The sequence below is a fragment of the Rutilus rutilus genome, assembly GCF_951802725.1.
Source record: "Rutilus rutilus genome assembly, chromosome: 17".
NCBI lineage: Eukaryota > Metazoa > Chordata > Actinopteri > Cypriniformes > Leuciscidae > Rutilus > Rutilus rutilus.
This window is the reverse complement of record NC_140230.1, coordinates 4,357,725-4,380,502: the sequence shown is the minus strand read 5'-3', so window position 1 is coordinate 4,380,502 and position 22,778 is coordinate 4,357,725. Positions and strand designations below refer to the sequence as shown.

At 36.6% G+C, this 22,778-nt stretch overlaps 1 protein-coding gene across 2 annotated transcripts in view; it reads right to left on the bottom strand.

Moving 5' to 3' along the window:
- Positions 1-22,778, bottom strand: part of ascc3 (activating signal cointegrator 1 complex subunit 3) — a 242,832-nt gene that overhangs the window by 202,188 nt on the left and 17,866 nt on the right. For both annotated transcript variants that reach the window (XM_084435411.1, XM_084435412.1), the window contains exon 5: positions 19,193-19,313. In XM_084435411.1, the coding sequence (XP_084291537.1) occupies positions 19,193-19,313 (121 nt within the window). The remainder of the gene's footprint in view (positions 1-19,192; positions 19,314-22,778) is intronic.

Sequence of the window (22,778 nt, the reverse complement as noted above, 5' to 3'; positions counted from 1 at the left end):
GAGCTCTGACACTTGCCGTATGTTTTTATTGTAGAGTAACATCTTAAATGTGTAAATATATCAAGAACATTTTGATTCTCCATGCATAGATACACCCATGTTCGTCAAGGTTTCTTGCACCAAAAACCATATAACCAATATAACCAGTTAGTTTCTAAGCATTTTCCTGATCTTTAAACAGGACAGCTTTGTATATTGTGACAGATTCATAAAGCAATACAACCTGAAATTGTCAACACTCAAGTCACTAAGATAAGACTGAAAATGATCAGGGATTTTCCCATACTCGTTTAATTAGAATTCATTATGATACTCAGAGCAGATCAGGATATTATGTATGCAGTCGAGATCTTAATAGCATCTATCCTACTTTCTCGCCGTGACTGGAAAGTTTCTAAACACCTAATAGGTGTTACTAACGTGTTCATATGTTTAAATGCATTCATCTCTCTGATGTCATTAAAGGGATATTTCACCACTGGAAAGATGAATGTGTATTTAAATCGGGTCATTTATGTAGTAGAAATGTGAAGTTATTTTAGAGGTTGGTGCCTTCTAGACTGAGAAAAGCCAGAAAATGTATTTTTGGCTCATGTGGATGAAAGACAACAACTCCCAGAATGCACTTGCTTCGCTGCCCTACGAGGCCCAAGCCACGCCTACCGGTTACAGAGGGCAGTATCGGAAGAAATGATACAGCTAGGCTACTAGTCGACTCGAAACTGAAAAGACGCTGTTTTATCGTGAGTCTCTGTGACGAGATAGTTGATAACTTAATTTAAACACTAGCCTTTTTTCCATCGAAATGGTGCTAAACTGCTTTGTACCGGGATGTACAGCCAAAACCAGGAGTGAGTTTCCATAATTTGCCGGTTAAACATTTGGAGCGGTGCAAACAGAGGCCATATCATCTTCAAAGCTACCTTACGCCATCGTGGTTACTCAGCTTTCTCCACAGAGCAAGTTAGCTTAGCTTAGCTTAAAAAAAAAAAAAAAAGATGGCTGACACTATTTGTACATTCTGTGAGTGAGATCCCCCTATGGGCGGGTTGAAGACATGCGGGACGAGCTCCTCCTACTGGCTGTAGTCTCTCGCCTCTGGACAAACAAGCCTCTGATGAGCTAAATGACGACTTTTGCGTCATCTGAGGTTTTTTTCCAGACACACAATACAGAAATCTCTGGTCTCAGGGGGACATGCGGGAGGGAAGCACGGTCATTAGAAAATACTACCGGGTTTCTACTGATACACAGCTTAATGCTAATCGGTGAAGTATCCCCTTTAAGCTGAAAAGGTTCAAAACTGTTTTTTCGGTTTAGTCGTTTTGGACTGGGAAGGAAGTTTTGAGTTCTGAAAGCTACAGTCTGAGCTCTTCTTCCAAAAGTCTGTTCAAAAGATCTCTTTAAGCAATCGCCGACGCACTTTTCGATATGCTCCAATATATTACATTTGTTTTTAACAAAAGATTGACCAGCAAAGCAGTCTGAGAGGAGCGATACATGAAAAGACACAGACATGGTGCAAAGATTCAATCTCCTTGCCTCTTGAACTTGATGCCAAGATAGACTGTGAAAGGCAAGACTTGCCAACATGACACCTTTGTGAGCAAAAGAGCCGGAGACGGAGCCGTCTGAATCCAAGTGAAAGCTCAGTTTTCAGACAGGTCATTACAACCAGCCTGATCTAATCACACATAAGTCCCCTTAATGACAATGTTAATTATGCAACGCGTCTGTTTTAATTGCCATCTAAAGCTCACTGCTGGATAGTCTAGTGTCTCTATCCTGTGGCCTTCACACTGGTCTACAAAACTGACCAGTCGAATACATGCTAAGTTTATTACTTTCTGCAAACTTTTTCAGGGGTTTCAGGAGAGAATTAATCTCCAAACATCAGAATATAACAGGATTAGTTTGGGTGTGAAATTATCCAGGCTTGCAGGTGCTAAGCACACTTAGTTTCCACTTAACTGGAAAAAAAATAGCATGGGCATCAGCTGTACGATATAAGGGTACAGCCTGAAATGAAAAATTAATTAATTAATAAAATATTTTCAAAAGGCTGCATTAATTTACACAATGTTAGTACTGCTACAACTACTGTACAAATACATATCTATGGTTAGCTAACTGTCTGTAAAGTAATAGTCAAAACTGTTTAAAGTCCCCTTGTAGTTAATTTTATCCCTTAAAACTCATCTCTGATCACCAAAATTACATACTAAAATGTTTTTTCCTTGAAAAAAATTCTCCATGCCTTAAAATATCTTGAATGTAACTCGACACCCTTGCCTCATTAAATATTCACAGTTCTATGAATATGCAAATGAGCCCCGCCTCCACCCACTCACTCACTCAGCTCAGAGATCCACTGGTTGACGATCACACGTTGATCTGATTGGTTACAAGGTAGTTTGTGACGTCAGAAACACCAGCGATTTCAATCCGTGTTTTTGAGACTGTCTTTGGTTCACTGCAGTTTTAAGGAGAAAATACTCAGCAATGCTGTCGACTTATGAACTTACACATGCTTTGTCTTAAAGCACATTAAAAATCACACATAAAAAAAAATAGAAAAGTATAAACATAAAATAAGGAAATAAAAGGAAATATCTGGTATAAGTAAAAAATATCCCAAAGTGGGGTAAGTAAATATTTATTTTCAATGCATTGTAGCAAAAATGTATCCGTTAACTGACGGCACATTGTGATCTTCGCTGATCGAATAACAGCACTCTTGACCTTACTGGTTAAAATGATAGCAACATAGCAATGATGCTGAAATAAGAGATATTTTAAGTTGTGAACTGTTTGAACTGTCCGTTTCAATGAATAAAAGGGCCTGGTCACTTCATGCGTTTTCTCTGATCGGACAGCTATCCGGACAAAAAAGCAGGTGTAAATGCCCTCCAAGAAACAGCACCACTTTAGAACAAAGTTAGGCTTTTGCAACATGTCTTTAAATACTCAGACCCAGACAAAACATCCTCCAAAGTGAGACCTGGGAAATTTACACCGTTTGGGAACAGAAGGTAATTTGGCACAATTTACCACGGTAAACAAAGTATCTCTAAACTCCTAAAACCTTTATTACCTTTTGGTTTACTTCTGTGGAGACAAGACCATTATACTGAGACGTTTCAAATGATACCAAACATGAGTGACTTGTACTGATATTTTTATATAAACTTTCTAAGTGAACTGAGTGAAGAGAAGGATGTGTAAATGTGAAGGAATGACAGGAGGGAAAGAAGCTTTCTGTGTAGGGCCCTATCATTTCCGCGATCACGGAATCGCGGAATTGGCTAATTAACGCGGAATCTACTGTCAACGCGGAATTTCGCGGAATTTTACATATTTGGAATAAAATTCTGTTTTTGTGTGGGAGAAAAACGTATGTCTGAGGAAAATCGCATATTACTGAAAGAACGAGCAGAGAGAGAGGCCCGGTCGCGCGCGCGTCTTCAAACTGCCTTGCTCTCTCTCACTCCCTCGCGCTTATTATTAATCTAAATCAATTTGACCCTTCGCTAAGCCCCGCCCTCCTTAGTTACTGTTGCTACGCCTGTCAAGCTTTCACACCTGGCACATCTATTACAGTATGTATGCACTGGTTTCAGACATTCCTAAGGAGATAATTAGTCATATTTGGCGAACAGGTGAAAATATGAGAAAGCAAGACTGCAGTATGCATTCGAGGGATATATCCACGACATAATATGCAAACGATTAGAGAATAATTTCATCAAAATTGAAGCTAAAGCCTATAACGTTAGGTCCCAGCGCAAGCAGTAGCCAGCAGTACGCTGACCATTCAAATGGGAAACACACACATTGAGGAACAGCTTTGTGCATGCACAGCAGCGTAAGTGAAATTTGAAAATATTCTAATATTTATAAATCAAACAGCTTATCCATAAGTATTGTGGAATAAACACAAGACATTAGCCTGACCACTTTGCAATGATAACATTCTCCCGCTTATATTTTTAGTGCGCCAGGCTACAGCTCACACGTCGTGGGTCACATAAGTGACTAACGTTACTGTTATGAACTGATTAAGTTTGGATACCAACCTTTTCATTGGAGATCTCCGGCAAAGCCCCCTGATGTTCCCTCTTTTTACTAACTACCTTTTACTTTTACTAGACACCGGGAGAGTCGCGATCGGATTGGGGTAACGTTACTAGTTTGGCCGTCGATTAACAAAATGCTGAAATATATTTTTAAGTAACGTTAAATTATGTCAGTGAGCCTCCGTCTTGCCTTTAATCACACTGCTTGATCCACGAGCTGGACAATAACTTTATTCTAGAGCTGCTATAAAGCCAAAACACTTTACTTTAATTTCCTATTATCAATGTAAAGCTGCTTTGTGAACAATCTACATTGTTAAAAGCGCTATATTTATAATGAAGATGACGCCCGGCATTTCTCCCCTTGGGTTTTAGGTTTCGGGAAGGGAACAAAATCCACCACCCCGTCCAAACTTTTACGATACCGGGTATCAGATTTGCACAATCCATACGCAGAACGCTTCGGCATGTTTCCCTCGCTCGGAAGCTTGCCAGACCTCCCGCGCCTTGTTACGGTTGCTAAGCCACGATTGGCCTGTGGCACTTTTCGGGCGTGGCTTAGCGAAGGGTCAATTGAGAATTGACACAATGGTAAAAGATCGGAAGAACGAAGTTTCACGTGGAGCATTCGGATATATTTTTTTCCTGAATTAGGCTACCGCTGGGTGTGAATTGTGCAAAAAAAAACTTTTTTACCTTGCCTTCTCTGAAAAGCGTTCCGCCCATTCAGCTGACGTAAAAAACACTTTCAATAAACTAAACAAAACCTATCCAATGATGAAATGTTTTCTGTGTTGACAAATCTTGTGCGATGTCCTAACTGCCGGGATAATCACACAACGCGTTCAAGTCTGCTAATGATACGTCCGATTCGCGAACTAATGACTCCTTTGAACCGATTCACTTTAATGAATGGTTAAAACAACTGATCTGTCCAACACTGAATCGGTTCGGTGTATAACAAAATCGGTAACACTCTACAATAAGGTTCCATTTATTAAACTCTAGTTAACTAGATCAGTTAACATTAACTATTAATAAACTGCACTTCTACAGCATTTATTAATCTTTATCAATGTTAATTTCACCATTTAGTAGCCTACATTATTTAAATGAAAAGTTGTATTTGTTAACATTAGTTAGTTTAATGTAGCCTACTGTGTGAAGTAACATCATAAAAATACAGGGTTAGGGTTACCTAAGATTAACAAAGATTAATAAATACAGTAACAAATGTATTGCTCGTGGTTCATGTTAGTTAGCCTAATACATTCACTAATGTAAACAAACCAAACCACATTTAACACCTCTTAAAATGAGAATTTTGTTTGTTACCTCAATAAATTTAGGGTCATTCCTATTTTATTTGTGTACATTTTAATCATTAACATTAAAAACACTCTTTTTACGACTAAAATAACAGTAAAGGGTAAAAAAAAAAAAAAAAAAACGGAATTCCCAAAAATTAAACCGGAAAAAACGGAATTTGCAAAAATTAAAATGGAAAAAAAAGGAATTTGGGAAAAAATAAAACGGATTTTATAGGGCCCTATCTGTGGGGTGTGGAGACTAATGGCTGTACAGTTGGTACTCAACCAGAATAATACTTTTACCGCCGCCGTTCCGTAAATTACATTTACTTATGTAATCAGTCTCATTCTTGTTGAAATAATGAGAAACGTTTTTTATACAAGACCTTTTTTTTTTTTTTAAATAAACAGATAGCCAGCAAACAGAGATACAGCGGGGGAAATAAGTATTGAACACGTCATCATTTTTCTCAGTAAATATATTTCCAAAGGTGCTATTGACATGAAATGTTCACCAGATGGAAAATCTAACGTCAGTGGAAGTTAATAACAGCTGGTTCAGTCCCAAATGATGGCCTACAAAAAGGTCTCATTGCCAAGGTGTCACACAAGACACATCTCATGATGGGTAAAAGCAAAGAGCTGTCTCAAGACCTTCGCAACCTAATTGTTGCAAAACATAATGATGGCATTGGTTATAGGCGCCATTATAAGCTTCTGAATGGTCCAGTGAGCACTGTTGGGGCCATAATACCGAAGTGGAAAGACAATAATTTCACCATAAATGTGCCTCGACCAGTGCTCCTCGCAAGATTTCTGATAGAGGAGTGAAAAGAATAATCAGAAGAGCTGTCCAGTTGTATATTATAGTTCACTGTTCATTCAAATAATAGTCTATATGTATGTATCGTTTCTTTAAACAACATTAACCAAATTTTCTTTCTTTATTTAATAATACAATTATTAGGCTACTTTCAAAACCACCAAATCTTAGGTGGTTTCATTACTGTACAGCAAATGTCAATAGCTCGTTTTATTTTCCAGGTTTGTTGTAGGCTTATTTGGAAATTACTATAGTTGTAGCATTTCATCCTTACTGTTGACATTAGCCCCACTTACGCTTCAAAATGCGGCAATTGCTGCTGTTTTGCAAAATGTTCCTTTGCGCCACCTATCGGTCATTTCGCGAACGACTTTGAAATGCGACTGGTTTATTTTTGCCGCGCCAGCTAGCGGTGGTGGTAATAGGCATTCTGGTCGACTACCTACTGTATGTGTATGTTGTCCATATACGAGGTTCTGTTTGTCTTACACATGTACAAATGTACATTCTGTGCAAGCATACTATACAAAAACATACATTTATATACATTTATGTTAGTGTGCTTTTCCATTCCCAAACCACTGCTGAAAAAAGGAAGTACTCTTTCAAAGCTTTCTTTTCTTTTTCCCCTCTTTAAAACTGTGTCAGATAGATATCAAAAAGACCTTAATTCAGTGAGTAATTCTGTTTTGGTCTTCCATTAAACGAGAAGAAGGAAAGAATGAGAAATTATCACCGAGAGGCAGACTGTCTTCAGCTGTGATCTTCTCTCACTCACGTCAGTAATAACGTTAAACTACCGCACTGGCTTTCATCTTCTTAATGCGCTTCCACAGTCGGGCTGAACCGCTTCAAAACCGGCATGCTCAACTTCTCAAAGCCTTCAGGTGCCCAAACAAACACGTCCTTTGTTGAGGTGAGCTCAGAACTAACCTTACAACCAGCTCACAATGATGCACAAAAATACACCGACTCTATCGTGCTGCTAACAATCCGTCCACCAGCCTTCCAGACTCAGTTAGATCATTAACAAGGAGCAAATGGTTTGATGTTCTCAGGTTCTCCATGTATACAGGAAACATTTCTATTCATTTCTTGTATTTTTTCTTCATTAAATTGAATTGAGTGGTAACCAACACTGTTTAGAACGACATAAAGAAATGATGACAGAATTGTGGGTAAATTATCTCTTTAAGAGCAAACTAATCATCACTCATTTTTCATGTGAAGAAGTTAGCCTGGTAAATCGACGCATGAGAACAAAACTCATTGGTTCTGGCGTGTCAAGCAAGCACGATTGATCTTCCATTAATAAATGTTTACTAAAAATAATCCAGTTTTAATATCAAATTGTGTGTAGCTTCAAGAGAGCAACAATACGTTTTTTGTTTTGTTTTATTTTCTTAAATTAGTCATTTTTTCTTAGTCATTTATGTACTGTAGTAGTCATTTGAATTATACCATTTATGATTTAATCTTTAATTCATTTGTCATATTATTCATGTTTTTATATTTTGTCATCACTGCTCTTGCAATGCTTGTTATTGTTGTTTTATCTTATGATTGGGAGGTTTTCATGGGAATGTTTGTCTTCACAAATAGGAGATAAGAGGAATACTGCAAGGTTTATAGGTTGTATATGATGTTGTTGTGAAGCAGTCGGTCATGACAACACTCGCTGTGTGCTGCTGGTCAGATCATTCAATAAACCCTGTGCAATTGTTTTAAATCATTACTGCATCTCCTGCTTTCTGCTCTTCTCTGGCTTTCTTAGTAAACCTCTTATATTCTGTGATAATTGACTCGCCCGCGTGTCGTTCCAGACCCTTAAGACTTTCATTCATCTTCAGAACACAAATGAAGATCTTTTTTAATGAAATCTGAGCGATTTCTGTCCCTCCATTGACAGGCAACTACTACTTTGAAAATTCAAAACGTTCATAAAGAGATCGTAACACTAATCTGAATGAATTAAGTGGTTTAATTAGTCCAAAGTTTCTGAAGAGACTCGAGCTCTTTATACACCGAACAGATTCAATTCAATTCAATTGCTCAAAGGACAGACTCAGAGGAACCTTATAATATAAGTAAACATTTAAACAACCTTGCTGAAATACCAAGAAAGAGTTGTTTCTCAGCTTTTCTTGGTAAACCATCTATGGCAGGCCACTCATGTTTTCATGCATGCATGAAGGGGCATGAAACATGCATTCATGCCTGCCATTGTGTGTGAACTCGGCTGTGCTATCTGCTCCACAAAGCCTGATCCTCACACACATTCTTATGCCAAACTAGTCGTAACCTAGTCCTCATCTCACGGCTCTGACAGAAATGCCTATTACAGACAAACCAGCTCATACTCTCAGATCTAAGAATCCTATTCTGAGAAGCGCGGTTCTGGGCTTGTCTCTCCTTTCAGTCACAGATATTGACCGCCAAGACTCAAAAGGTTCTTTTGAATAATTCATACCGCCTTGGACACCCTCGCTACCTCCGTAACATTTCCATCTCAAAGGCGTCTCTGGGCTTTTCTTCAGTGCTGTATTGGGGACACGGTCACGTCCGCACCCCTGAACCCGCTGAATATCCCCTTCTCTCTCTCGAGCTCACTCAAGTTATGGGGGAGAGCTGGTGCAGGTACACAGCTGTGGATGATGTTTTTGGGGAAATATGACATATTTATAATGCTTCTATCATTACTGACACCTGTAACCGTCATGGAGTTACACAAGAGCATCAGGTGAAAAAGTTAGAGTTGTCGATAAACTGAAATAGTGCACAATAGGCTATTATCAAAGATAGCCCATGACAGGTATGAAAGTGAGGCTGTGAGGGATAGACTTACTGTGTTTTCAATGGCATCCACTGTTAAAAAAATTATAATATTGCAGTGTTTCATCAGCAGAACAATCCAAAAATACATTAAATAACCCACTGAAGAGATGCACGTGTATCCCTCACAGTTTCACTTTCATTCCCGTAAAAAAAAAAAATCAAAGATGGTGCTTCTGTTAATAAGGTATTAGTGCTTTTCACACTGCACTTAACCACGGGTTATTGTCGACCTAAACCGTACTTTTAACCCTGGCTACAGGAATGTTTCACACTTGTAATTCAGAAGCAGGGTCAGCTCCGCTTTTATTCACCGGGATATGAAGCCCTGCTCCAGAGCACGATTAGCACAGATTTTGCGCTCTTAACCCGCTATTGTGGTGCCAAACGCGTGCGGTGTGAAGCGATGCAGTGTTAGAAAGTTACGGCTAGACGCTTAGCAACCGACGAACAATCGCGTGCCTCATTCGCATGCTGTGGACAGACACTGAAACAAAGCTCGCTGAATATAAACAGCCATTTCGGCGTTTGATGGGGGGAAAAAAAGGAGTGAAAAAGAGATCATTTAATTCTTACTTTTATCCTCTGAAAAAAAAAACATTCAGAAAAAAAAAACTTCAAAGTATAGTCAGCGATATATAATTTAAGGACACATGATGCTAGAGCATTTATATATAGTCACATGCTGCGCTTGTCCTACCAAACACCCTGACACTGCTGTAGCGTCTGGACAAATCAATTATTCGTTATATTTAATGATTAATCCATATCTTAACTATGTGTTAAGATACTAATTAATTTCCCCATAGGAAAGTAAGGACTTCTTTCATTAATTCAAAGGCAAACCAGCTATGAATGAACATGCATATCACCAGGATATTGTGTGTATGATTATTACTGTGTTGTATAGTGTCTTTTTTGTATTGTATAGCATTTTATGCATGCTTTATGATAGAACCCAGAGTGCGAATTACCCCACCATAATCGGGGGGTACTGCTCCTTCACTTCTTCTATGACCATCATGGTCCACTACCATATCAATCCCCACCTTGATTGCCAAGTGCAACATGTGTTGTGCAACACACATACAAGGTCTAAACATGCGACAAACTGATAATCAGTATAGGCTACACAATATCTCATTGTTATTATATATCCAGAAGAGAACTGTTTTGATCAACTCCCCAAAGTTAGGAGTTAAGTGCACTGAAATACCTTTCTAATTACTAGTAAAAGTAATACCTTTACAAGAAGCCTATTGCCTATTTCAGGGTTTTTCCTGGCTCAAAATGAGGCGGAGGTGGTAAAATCATAATAATGTATTTTAATAATAAGATAATTAAGGCGAGACACTACAGGTGAATAGGGTAACATTTTAAAATAATAGATATCACCATGAAACTTCCTCAGTTGATTACTTACACAAGTATAAAAAAAAAATGTATTACAAGTTTTAGAAATTTGTATGTTTAATTATGCAAATGATGCATTATCTCATTAAATATGCACGATTTTGCATATATTTTGGGTAGATAGATCTGAACATATGATAAAGCCAGGTGCAAAATTCTTTTTTCATTTTGTTTACACACAAGATGAAAATAAAAACTCTAGAAATCTAAATATACTGTCCATAGCCATAAAAAATGTATTTTCGCCATATTCTTTTTATTAAAATGTCACATAAATCAGGCCAGGAATGATTTATTAACAAATCCCTCAGAAAATATCTTCAGAATACTGCTAAGTGAATAACTGGAGAGTGTGGTGTACATCGGCTGAGATGTTTGTACTGGAGAATGACAAAAAACTCATTTTGGGAAACCGGCAGTTAAAGAGTTAAAAATCTCTAAATGAGAAATCGTCGTTAGCTTTACATCCCCCTTTGGACATTCACGATTGGTTACTGATAGAAAGGAAATGCCCATATTTGGGTTGCATAGCGTTGTGCAGGAGACTCGTTGTGCAACGATACCGGTCATGACAGACTTCAGTAAACAGACGGATCCCGGCATGTCGCTAACTTCCTGGTAAATTCGGGAGAAACTTACTGCCGCAAGTAAACAAAATGTAATAAAATAAACATCTTAATGTATATTTTCAACGATTTCTTTATAGCAGCTTGAAAGAACACATATTAAAGGAGTAAACTAGCCCAAAATCTCAAAACTGACCACTGCATGAAAAATCGTTGTTTTTGCCTGCCGTGTCTCGCCTTAAATGTGTATTTTTTGTAGATCATCATATAGCCTAATGTGCTTCCCAAAATTCTTTGTTGGTGGAGCTTGTTATCTCTAGGGGGGTCCGGGGGCATGCCCCACCTGAAGAAAATGTTGTACATTTTAAAGATAAATTCATTAATCTGGTGCACTTTGAGTCGCCCCCGAATCCACTGTTAAAAATAAATAATCCACCCGCAAACCGCCCATATTCTTTGATTTAGATATCTGCATCTGATCATCACATTACAATTATTCAAATTCTCAGTGTTAAGCATGATAATATGGTAACATATCACACTGAAGTAGGCTGATTTAAAATGAACATTTATTTCAAATAAAAGTTCTTCTTTTGGCAAAATTACATTTCCGTAATAGCCTAACCTGAGGCTTTACTCCCTTCAAGCTTAAATTGTCAATGTTTCAGTACATCACTGTTTGAAAACACTCAGAATAATTTTTTGTACCGTTATAAAGGGCATTTTCCCCTAATTGTATTAAATGTATGCTCCATCTTTCATTTCAAATTCTTAAATTTTAATAAATATATTCAATTAAAATAATTAGACACTAGGCTGTTACCAATAAAATTAAATCATTTACATTGAAAAAGTATAACTGAATTAAATTAGATTATTTAAAATATTTTTGAATATACAATTAAGCAATGTTGAAAAGAATGATACCTTATGAAACAAGCGTTTTGTCATTTAACGTTGACACTTGCTTGAGAAGTTGAAGTCGTTCTCTATCTCCGTTGCTTCTAGCCATGGTGGTTAAAAATGGTACGGTCCACAATAGGGGTGTCTGAAATCGCTTTACATTAAAATGTTCCTACAGTGAAAATAGGAGTTGACTTGTATTGTAACTGTAATTATATTTTTTCACAATATCAGAAAAATTATCTGACTGTCATATTTCTGTCCCTTTGGGGGGTACTGGGTCTTCATTGGGGGGTATAGTACCCCCCTGTAATTCGAACTATGATAGAACCACTACCTCACCTATGCTATTTTTGGTATTTACGAATTTGTATTTTGATGAACTAAATGATTGTGTAATGTATATTATATGTTGATGATACCTATGCAACATATTAGTACTATAAGAATAGTTTCTGCATCAACACCCTATGCAGTGACAAACCCAGGATTAATTGTTCACCTCGGGTAATTGTGAGCATTGTGAAAAGTGAAGCAAGATAACAGGATTCCTTTTACAATGACCCCGGGTTAACTAGTTAACAAGTGTGAAAAGCCCTAATGTGATTCATCTCAATTTTTAATCCAAGGTTTTACTCAGCGCGGTCACTTGCTGTGTTCTACACACTCGAGCATCCTTTCATTGCAACCAACAACGTGTAAACGCGATGTATATAAGAGAACCATTGCACTGGGTGGACAACTTGATTTTTTTTTGCAAAAGTGCAGCGCTCAGGCTGATGTATGTGATTGACAGCTTCAGCCATTATAAAGGAAGCCCTCTTTGCTCACTTTCTGTTTATAACCCATTCACAATTTGAATATAAGTTTTATTTCTCATGCTACACACAGCAAAGTTTCTGGATTGACAACTGTATTTAAATGTGGGAGTGAAAAAAAAAAAAAAAAAAAACAGGACAAATAAAATCTGCTACTGTATATCACAATATATCTGTGCAGAAAAGAGTTTGCAACTTTTTGCAACTTTTTTTGTACATTTCATTTACCAAAAGGCAGTAAGCAGTCACTGTCTTTATAACTGTTTTCTAACTAGAGCTGATTTTGCAGCAAACGATTGTGTGCTTTGTAAATCTTTGCAAAAATACTGACATTTTGAAAAATTGTTTAAGCTATACATAAATGCGCTCATATATACACACTACCTTCAAAATATTGGACAGGCCTACATATTTATATTTTACTTAATTGATTATGATATCTCTTTAATTTAGTCACATTCAAAGTAACCACAGGTTGCCAAGGTCACTCAACCGGCTTGAAGAGGTGCATCATGGGATGTCTATTAAACAGTATTACCTGGAGTTCTGATGTATGCTAGACACATACTGGCTGTTTTATCCTCTCACTTTCTGAGTTGTTGCATATGTGCTCACAGTATAAAACTAGTATCCAAATTAGTAAAACTGAACAAAAAAACAAAAACAAAAACATGCTGATTATGTCACATTGTGAATATTTCACTCACTTCCAGAGCTTTTCTACAGTGCCTTACAGGAGCATAGGTGACCTGTGGTAATTGTACTAATTGAACACTTACAGAAAAGGACCATTCCACTAAAAAGTGGAAGTTTAATGGATTAAGTCTTTCAAGAGCAGCTCAGTTCCTCATTAATGGCCAAGTGCTCACAGGAAGAGAGTGCTAACTGAGATGACGAATAGCTTAGAAATTATAGTCCAGCAATGGAGCTGCACATATATTCACAGTCACTTATTCTCACAGCGAGTGTAGAAAGACAAACCCTCTTAAAGACACTTTACTTTGAACAAGCTTTGATTTTTTTTTACGTAACTGCTGCACATTTTATTGTCCGTGGGCTTGTCGCACTTCACAGCGCTCATGAAAGTGATGGTTTATTAGCGTAGCTGGCAGTCTACGGCTGTGATATCTGTGGTGAAAGACCTCGTGTTGCGGCGTCCCGCTCACACATTTAAAACAAAGCTCCCATGATCATTCCTTCTGTTTTAGATGTGTGAAGACATCTATAAGAGACCGTTGACTAGCATGCTTACATAATTCATAGGCTCATATTCTCAAGTTGCATGAACAGCACTGTCAGGCTTTTGCTGAAAGCTAAAGAAACACACTAGTTAAGAATGTTAATAACGTCACGTCTTGATACGATGGAGGTTTTCACAGTTCACCCAGTCAGACAATCACATACTCGAGTGGCGTTCACTCAGTAATGCCTCTCCAGTAGAGGATCACCCGTCCATGAGAAAAGTAAATCTTTGTTTTTAAGGTCTGGTCTGAGGGTGAAAGAACATGTTTATGTTATATCCCAACTTTAAAAGTTCAACTTCTAAAAAAAGAATAAAAAGAAGTCCTCTTGACCTTACAGGTTTTATATTTCCTATTTTTTGCTTTAACCACACAAACACGTTGTGTGTGAAGTCTCTTCTGCCAACAAAAATAGTTGTAAAAAAGTATTGGTAACACTTTCTTATGAAGTCCATGCTTATAGATAAGTATAAATGGGGCTATGATTCATTATAAGTATTACTATTCAATAAATATATTTATAAAGACTCATTAAGACCTATACATAGTTACCATATGACGTCACAACATACGGGCATTGGCCGACCCGGCGCCATTTCTGTGGGCAGAACAATAGTAGAAGAAGCTGAAGCGAGTTAATTTCGTGATAAAAAGTGAAAATGGTGATCTCCTGCTGGGTCAATGGATGTTTAAATCGTGTCGGAGGTTCAGTTAAATTTGGATTTTACAGTATACCCGTCATTAGACTTCATGAATGTGAGAAGACTAAGCTTTTGTCAGAACAACGACGGAGGTTATGGCTGGCGAGGATAAACAGGAAAGAAACTCCCTTAAAACACGCAAGAATTTGTTGTTTTTTATTGCGAGTGTACACAAATATGTTAACACTTTGCAGTTTGAATTATGTCCTGTATGAACAAAATGACGAGATATTAAAAACATACAAAAACAACATTGTTTCGACTGTTCGATCGCGCCCGCGACTCTCTCACACACAGACACAGACTGACGCACACACACATATTCCAGCCTTGCAATCTCAGATTATGTCCCTAAAGAACCCGCGTATAAAGTAGTTCCGCATTACAGTAATTAATTAATTTGCACACGAGTTTTATTTATTTTCATACCGTGTATATTCATATTCATGCACATATTTCCAGGCTCGAAATTGCTCACATGTATTAAAACTCCGAACCAATACCAGATAATGGTACACATGATAATACTGTATCTGAGGCAAAGCTGCATAATCAGTGCTCAGTGCTTCCTTTGTTAGCGCATACGGATCCACACCATTTATGACAGAAATTTTCGCATTGTACCTCTCTCTGTCTTGTGTTAATAGAGTCTCTTTATAATCTCTGTCACTTTGTCTCTTCATGATTTTCGTAACATTATAAATAGAAAGAAATATTCGAAATTTGCTTGTAAAACTCATATACAGTATGGTAAAACATTGTAAACACCGTTTATATACTGTCTATGGTAAACACAGCAGCTTTTGCCCTCAAAGATGGCGTCTCCGGTGAGGTCACGTGACATTAATTGGCCTGTGGGAACTATGTATACTGTATTTAAAGAACAGTTATAGTTACATTTATAATATTTGTATAATTACTATAAGTCATGCATTTGCTTTTTTAATGTGCATGCTCTTAATTCATGATACACACTGATTTATACATGATCAAATATAAAATAGTTCCAGAGACCCTCATTTGCTGCACCAATTAGTTATCAATGTCTTTAATAGCTAATGTTTGCATTATAAGAGTTTGGAATTATACTCTAAAAATTATTGTTGCAGTGTTTCGCTAGTATGTGACATTAAAAAAGAAAAAGAAAAATTTTATTAATTATTTCAGTGTTTTTTTCTTCTTCATTGTTTTATTACTGGAATTATTGTTCATTAGTTACATTTACAAGTAAACAACTTAAAATGTATAATGAGCACATCTTCATGATTTCTTAACATTTGGAAAATTGCATCCTATGTTTTCACTTTACTTAAAGCCACTAGAATTAATTAATGAATTATAAGCATGGCCTTTATAGAAAGTGTTACCAAAGTAATTTATATCTTAGTTGTATCTGAAGTGTTGTCTATCAGAAAAAAAAAAAAAAAATTGTTTAGCAGTCATTTAAATTTTAAGAAAACCCAAAAATTGTTTATGCCTCATTAAAATGTCACCGCATGGTCCAAAAATAGCCGTTTTTCATTATGTAATTTTTTGTGAGATTAGATATGTATTAAAATTATTATTTTTTAACATTTTCTGGAAGCTTGCTGTGCATCTGAGCCAGACATGAAGTCTAATCCAAGTGTCAAGTTTTAGTAAAGTTAAAGTCGTGATGTAACAGAAGTACCGAACAATTGTGACATACAGAAAAAAAAAGTTAAATCTTAATCTTAAATTCATGGGTTGTGGATTAGATGAGCCAGATCTGAATGTGAGCTTGTAAGAAAGGGGTGGGGTTTAAGATGACATAATGATTGGAGATGTCCGTAATATATCACAGAGTTATGATATTATACATTTAAAAAAAAAGTAAAAAAAAATTAAACATGCATGAATGACTTGTTCACAATAAGATCAATAAAAAAAGTATTAAGAAAATATGATGAATTTCCATTTCATGCTGGCTTTAAATATCAGATCTCTTTTGGTAATCATTTTCTATATGCTATATATACATTATTTTGTTCATTCATACAATGGCAACACTTTACATTAAGGTTTTATTAGTTAATGCTTGTTAAAGCATATACATTTGTTACGGTATTTATTCATCTTGGTTAACATTAGTTGATTAAAAATACAACTTTCATTGTTATTTCTAACAATAAGGTCCATTAAATAATATAACAGATGTAAATGTTGAAATTAACCAACTGAGATTAATATATGTTTCAGAAGTATTTGTCATTGTTAGTTAATGTTAACTAATATAGTTAACTAATGTTAATACGTTTATAAATGGTACCTTACTGTAAAGTGTAAACTTGAAAATTATAAATACTGTCATTTAATATATGAGGTTTTACCTGGGACAAAAAAACCAAACACTGATTTTGTTTCTATAAATGGCTACAAAGAGGAACTTTCCCTTGGTGGGTCCCATAGTAAAGCAGTCAATATGGGTAACGAGGATACGCTAAACCACAAACTCAATATATGACATTTCCAACTGGATCTACACCTATTATTAACGACAAACACAATCCAAACATAATAATACCTATTTCTAGTCTGCTTTAATTAATTACATTTCCACAGACAAACTGCTTTTATAAAGGCATGCAGCCTTTAATTAAAACCTAAGCCAACTAAAGTTGTCACCATGTTAAAGCACAGAAGCAAATGACCGCACATTCTCATAGGAAAAAAGAGGTGACAGACAGAGAACGTGTGAGAGGTTTATGTTTCAATCTAAACAGCGTTGTGATGGTCAAGTGTGGGACGAGTCGCCCTTAATGTGAGCACTGAGTCTCTCTGATGTACAGTAAATCCTGACACTCAGCATCCGGAGTTCAGACAAACAGCTGGTCATCAGGAAGGGAAGGTTAATAGACGACGCCTAAAGACCAGCGCACTTACAGTGTGTGGAGAAGTGGCGGCTGTAAAGCTTTATGGAGGTTAAAGGGTCAGTGGTCGTATATCTCTCTCCAGCTCCCTTTCATTCACGCTCTCCTCTCTTTCAAATGGTCTTTCTTGGATTTGAAATTTAACTTTGCCATGCAAAACTGCTCAAAGTCAAAGGTCACAAAGTCTTTGAGATTACTGTTCGCTAGAAGAGCATGGCTTAAAGATTTGGATTAGACTTCCCACTATTTGCATCGCATAATGAGTTATTATTATGCATTATGAGTGGACTCCCCACTTTTTTTAGTCTACTCAAGATGCATCTTGAATTATGTTTTTTTTTTTGTTGCTTCGCTTGTTTTAAGCATAAAACTATAAAGTATTTAGTGAGGTTTATGGTTTCTCTGAAAAACAAGACAAAATATCCCAAAAGTCTTCCAAAAATAAATTCCAATCCATGAACCAAACCAACAATCTCTAGGATGAAATTACAACAATGCAAACTTAAATTAAAGGGGTGGTATAATGCCCTTTTCACAAGATGTAAAATAAGTCTCTGATGCCCCCAGAGTGTGTGTTTGAAGTTTTAGCTCAAAATACCCCACGGATATTTTATATAGCATGTTAAAAGTGTCACTTTTTGAGGGTGAGCAAAAACGCACTGTTTTTGTGTCTGTCCCTTTAAATGCAAATGAGCTGCTGCTCCTGGCACAGGGGGCGGAGCTTCAAGAGCACTCACACAGACATGCACTGAAAATTGAAAAAACGTTTAGCCTTTTATGTTCAAATCGGAGTCAAAGATGGAGAGACTCAAGAAGAAGTGACAACATGTAGACAACATTAGTTGGTGAATTTATGTAGCTTATGTGTAGTTATCTTCTAGTCATAGATTAGCATATTCTGTCTTGATAATCTATAAATCGTGTTCAGGGGGCGGGGTTTATGTAAATTCTAGGGTTGGTGATGTCACTAACCCGGGAGGAATGTCGTGTAGTCTCCCTTTGCTTTCAACTTTGAGCGTTGTAACTTTGCAGATGTTGTTTATGCTCAAACAGCAACATTACACACTAACTAAAGTTAGAAAAGTGAAATCACCCCTTTAAAAAAATAAAGTACTTGAAATTCAGTAAAAAAGATTTCATAAAACATTCCTGGTTGTGGCGGTAAAAGGTAACAGTGGCCAAAAATACCCTGTAAATTGTAATGAGTGATGCATTTAAATACGGAGCCGAATTCACTAAATTATCATACTGTGTTAGGAAAATGACTTGCTCCCGAAATGGGCAATCTGATAACCACAGCAACATTCTGGTGTCTCGCGTGTTTGCTATCTGCTATTTTTGACAAAAGTATTATTTACAGCTAAAAAAGTATCAAGAGTTATGTTCTGCAACTTTAATGAAACCACCGTCGACAGAGGCATTGTGTTTTTGCTCATAGTTAAATCACACTAAATTACAGACAAATCTAACATATGTCCAAACCTCTTGACTGTTAGTGCATTTAATTCAACATTGCCCATAGTTATTTAAATGCAGAGCCAGTGCTGCTGAAAATGTAAAGATGAGGAGATCTTTGCCATGTTGAAGCTGTGAAGTCCTGAGAAGTTGCTACTGAGCTCACCTGACATGATGTAAGATCGGCAATCCGACGGGAAGGACAAAAGAGAGTCCACGATGTCTGACCTTCTCTGGAGGAGCATGGAGATCATCTCAAACCCCTGAGGACCTAGAAACTCAAACAGCTGAGAGAGAGAGAGAGAGAGAGAGAGAGATTTGATTTTTACAATCAATTTATTAAAATATTTGTTAACATTTATACAAATTTACACACACAAAAAAAAAAAATATATATAAAATAAATAAATAATAATAATAATAATTACTTTAAACCTCTTACAAAAACAATGTCTTCATCATCAACTGAACACAGAGCATTATTGCAACACCACTGCATTTCAAAAGCTTTTTTCGTGTTCATCAATTTATGAAAATTAAAATCCATAAGAATTCGTGATTTTACCATATTTCAAAAAACTAATACAACATCTTGTCCTGGCTTATCTTCTATCTTTTTTCTCCTAGTGATATAAACAGCATATTTTGCTTGTCCAACAATAAAATTAATGACATGACATTTGTACTTGTAGAAGAAACCCAAAAGAGAGAGAGAGAGAGAGAGAGAGAGAGAGAGAGAGAGAGAGAGAGAGAGAGAGAGAGAGAGAGAGAGAGAGAGAGAGAGAGAGAGAAGGAAAAGGAGCGAGAAAAAGATGAGTTTAGAAACAAAGAAACGGGATAAAAAACAAAAATTCTGGATAAACTGAGAATCCCAAATTTTTTTTTTTTTTTTTTTTATATTCTCCCATGATTCCTGACAGACAACTTAACAAAAACATGTAATTTACTAGAGGTTCTGAAATTTTTTGTTATAAATTTGAATTAATTATCTGAAAGGAAAAAAAAAAAAAAACAGGTTGAGTGAATGATTCAATGACTTGCTCATAATTACTTCACTTGTTTCTTTGCTGGATGAATCAGTGTTTTTGAATAAATCTCTTGAATTAATGATTCCACAACACATCAATTATTTTAAAAGACGCTTGTCGCCGAGTTACTTTCAAAAGGGGATTTGCTCTATTTTGATCGCAACCGTAGACATCAGTGTTTATATCTTAACTAGAAATGTATCCCAGTACTTCTGTGATCATTTGAGTATTTGTAACAGAAATGACAATACTGTGTGGCTGAAAGACGGTTTATGAAGCTGTTTCATACATATACATGACAACTGCTCTCTCTGGGTCAACAGATTTGAATGTTCCGGTGTGATTTTGTCAAAGGTTTAATAGACACCGGCGAATAGTTGTCATTTAGAAATAAGATTGCGAGCGTTTTTGAATCAAGATCGCAATCTTTCAAGGATTAATCATGCACCTCTAACAAACACGGTAAAGTACAACATTAAAGGTGAAGCATAACATTTCTGCACAAACAGTTGCAAAAATAATGGCATGTCCAAAAGGTAAAACAACCAACCAGAGTTTAGCTTTGGTATGTGATGTTTTATGACACTGCTTATATAGGACAACATTACAACAACAAACCAATTCGCAGAAAAGTGAAAACTTTTGCAAATTATGGCACAGTAGTAGTTGTAAAAACTGTAAAAACAGCATAAGAAATGAGAGTCTTGTTAAGTTGATACAAACGGCCTCAAACAAAACTCTTGAATACATTTTAAACATTTTATTTGATGCCCTGAACCTCTCAAATATTGGCGAATCAGTGGCCATTGTTCTCAATGTGGGGAAACTAGATCCAGTTGATCCAATCCATGCTCCTGAATCATAAATGTCCAGTATGACGGCGTTTGTCTCGTCAGAACACTCTTCTCAATTCCTCTCATTAAAACCTTAAAAACGCAATTAAATCAATCAAATAATTTCTTAATTAAACTAAAATCCTGGTAATTATCAATACCAATACAACTAAACTCAAGTAGAGGCAAAGCTTTTAAAGATGTGCTCAAGACTTCGGGAAACTTAATGAGTTGAAAAACATCCCAAAAGCCACAGCCTAGTTTCATGCGTACATCTATTTTACATAAAGAATAGCCTAATGCATATGGTGATGTTGAGCAATCATCTCTCAGAGGAACTGCAGTATGGCGGATACAGAAGTGATGAAGTACAATCATATGCTTTATGGTGGAACAATGTTAATTACATTAATGAGAACAGTATTTTGAAAATGTGGTCCAATCAAATTATCATGCTGGACTTCTTCAATTACGAGAGCCGTTACCTCTCTAAGGGCATGGAGGATAATACTGATATAAAACCGTCTAAAAAGAGGGGGATTCTTTGGAAATGTGACTTGTTGGTGCACTTTTTCATTCCAGACATGAGAAAATGAGAGAGATAAGTCAAATAAATCAAAGAAAACTATTTTTGCACCAAAAGTGTGATGCAAATTTTCATCCATTTCTAAGAAAAGTTTACAAAGCTGCACTCCGCACTTTGATCCTTAATGTGCTGTGACAGTAATGAATACATGTACTGTAAAGGGGTGGTATAATGCCCTTTTCACAAGATGTAAAATAAGTCTCTGATGCCCCCAGAGTGTGTGTGTGAAGTTTCAGCTCAAAATACCCCACAGATATGTTTATATAGCATGTTAAAGTTGTCACTTTTTGACGGTGAGCAAAAACGCACCGTTTTTGTGTCTGTCCCTTTAAATGCAAATGAGCTGCTGCTCCCGGCACAGGGGGAGGAGCTACAACAGCTTGTGTCATTTTACCTCATACAGACATGCACTGAAAATTCCAAAAACTTTTAGTCTTTTATGTTCAAACCGGATTCAATGATGGAGACTCTAGAAGAAGTGACAACATGTAGAGCAACAGGACATTTCTGAATGGTTAGGTGGTGAATTTATGTAGCTGATGTGTAGTTATCTTCTAGTCATTGATTACCATATTCTGTCATGATAATCTATAAATCGTGTTCTGGGGGCGGGGTTTATGTAAATTCTAGGGTTGGTGATGTCACTAACCCGGGAGGAATGTGGTTCAGTCTCTACCAGCCGTTTGTTGTAGTCCTTAGAAACTAGAAAATATCTCCCTTTGTTTTGAACTTTGAGCGTCGTAACTTTGCAGATGTTGTTTATGCTCAAACAGCAACATTACACACTAACTAAAGTTAGAAAAGTGAAATCATAATCAACCACCCCTTTAAAATTACATAGTGGCAGAGGGAACCAAATGAGGAATTATTATTATATTACATAGCAAAGTAAAAATTAAATAACTAAATAAAAGTATCACAGTGCAAAGTGTGAAGGAAGCATTGTTCCACTTTAAAATGTCACTGTGAAAAAGTTGTAAAAAAGCCTTAATTTTACTGCATGATCCTTCATTTAACTGACTTTAAGTGAAAGACACTGTACTCCAACACATCCCGTGTAATCGAAAATCACTACCATTCCCAAAATGATGTCAACCGCCAACTAACAATAAATCCATATGGATAATCTGACAGTTTCACTGATATGACTGTAAAGTCTTTTCAGCAGATCTTTTGTGCAGACAGCACTCAGCAGGGAGGCTAGACAAAAGCTGTAAACATGCTAAAGAATAAGGAAGCAGGCGACTAATATGCACTTCTATGCTGAAAGAGCAAAGCCTTTTCATTCTGGTAGATACACACTCT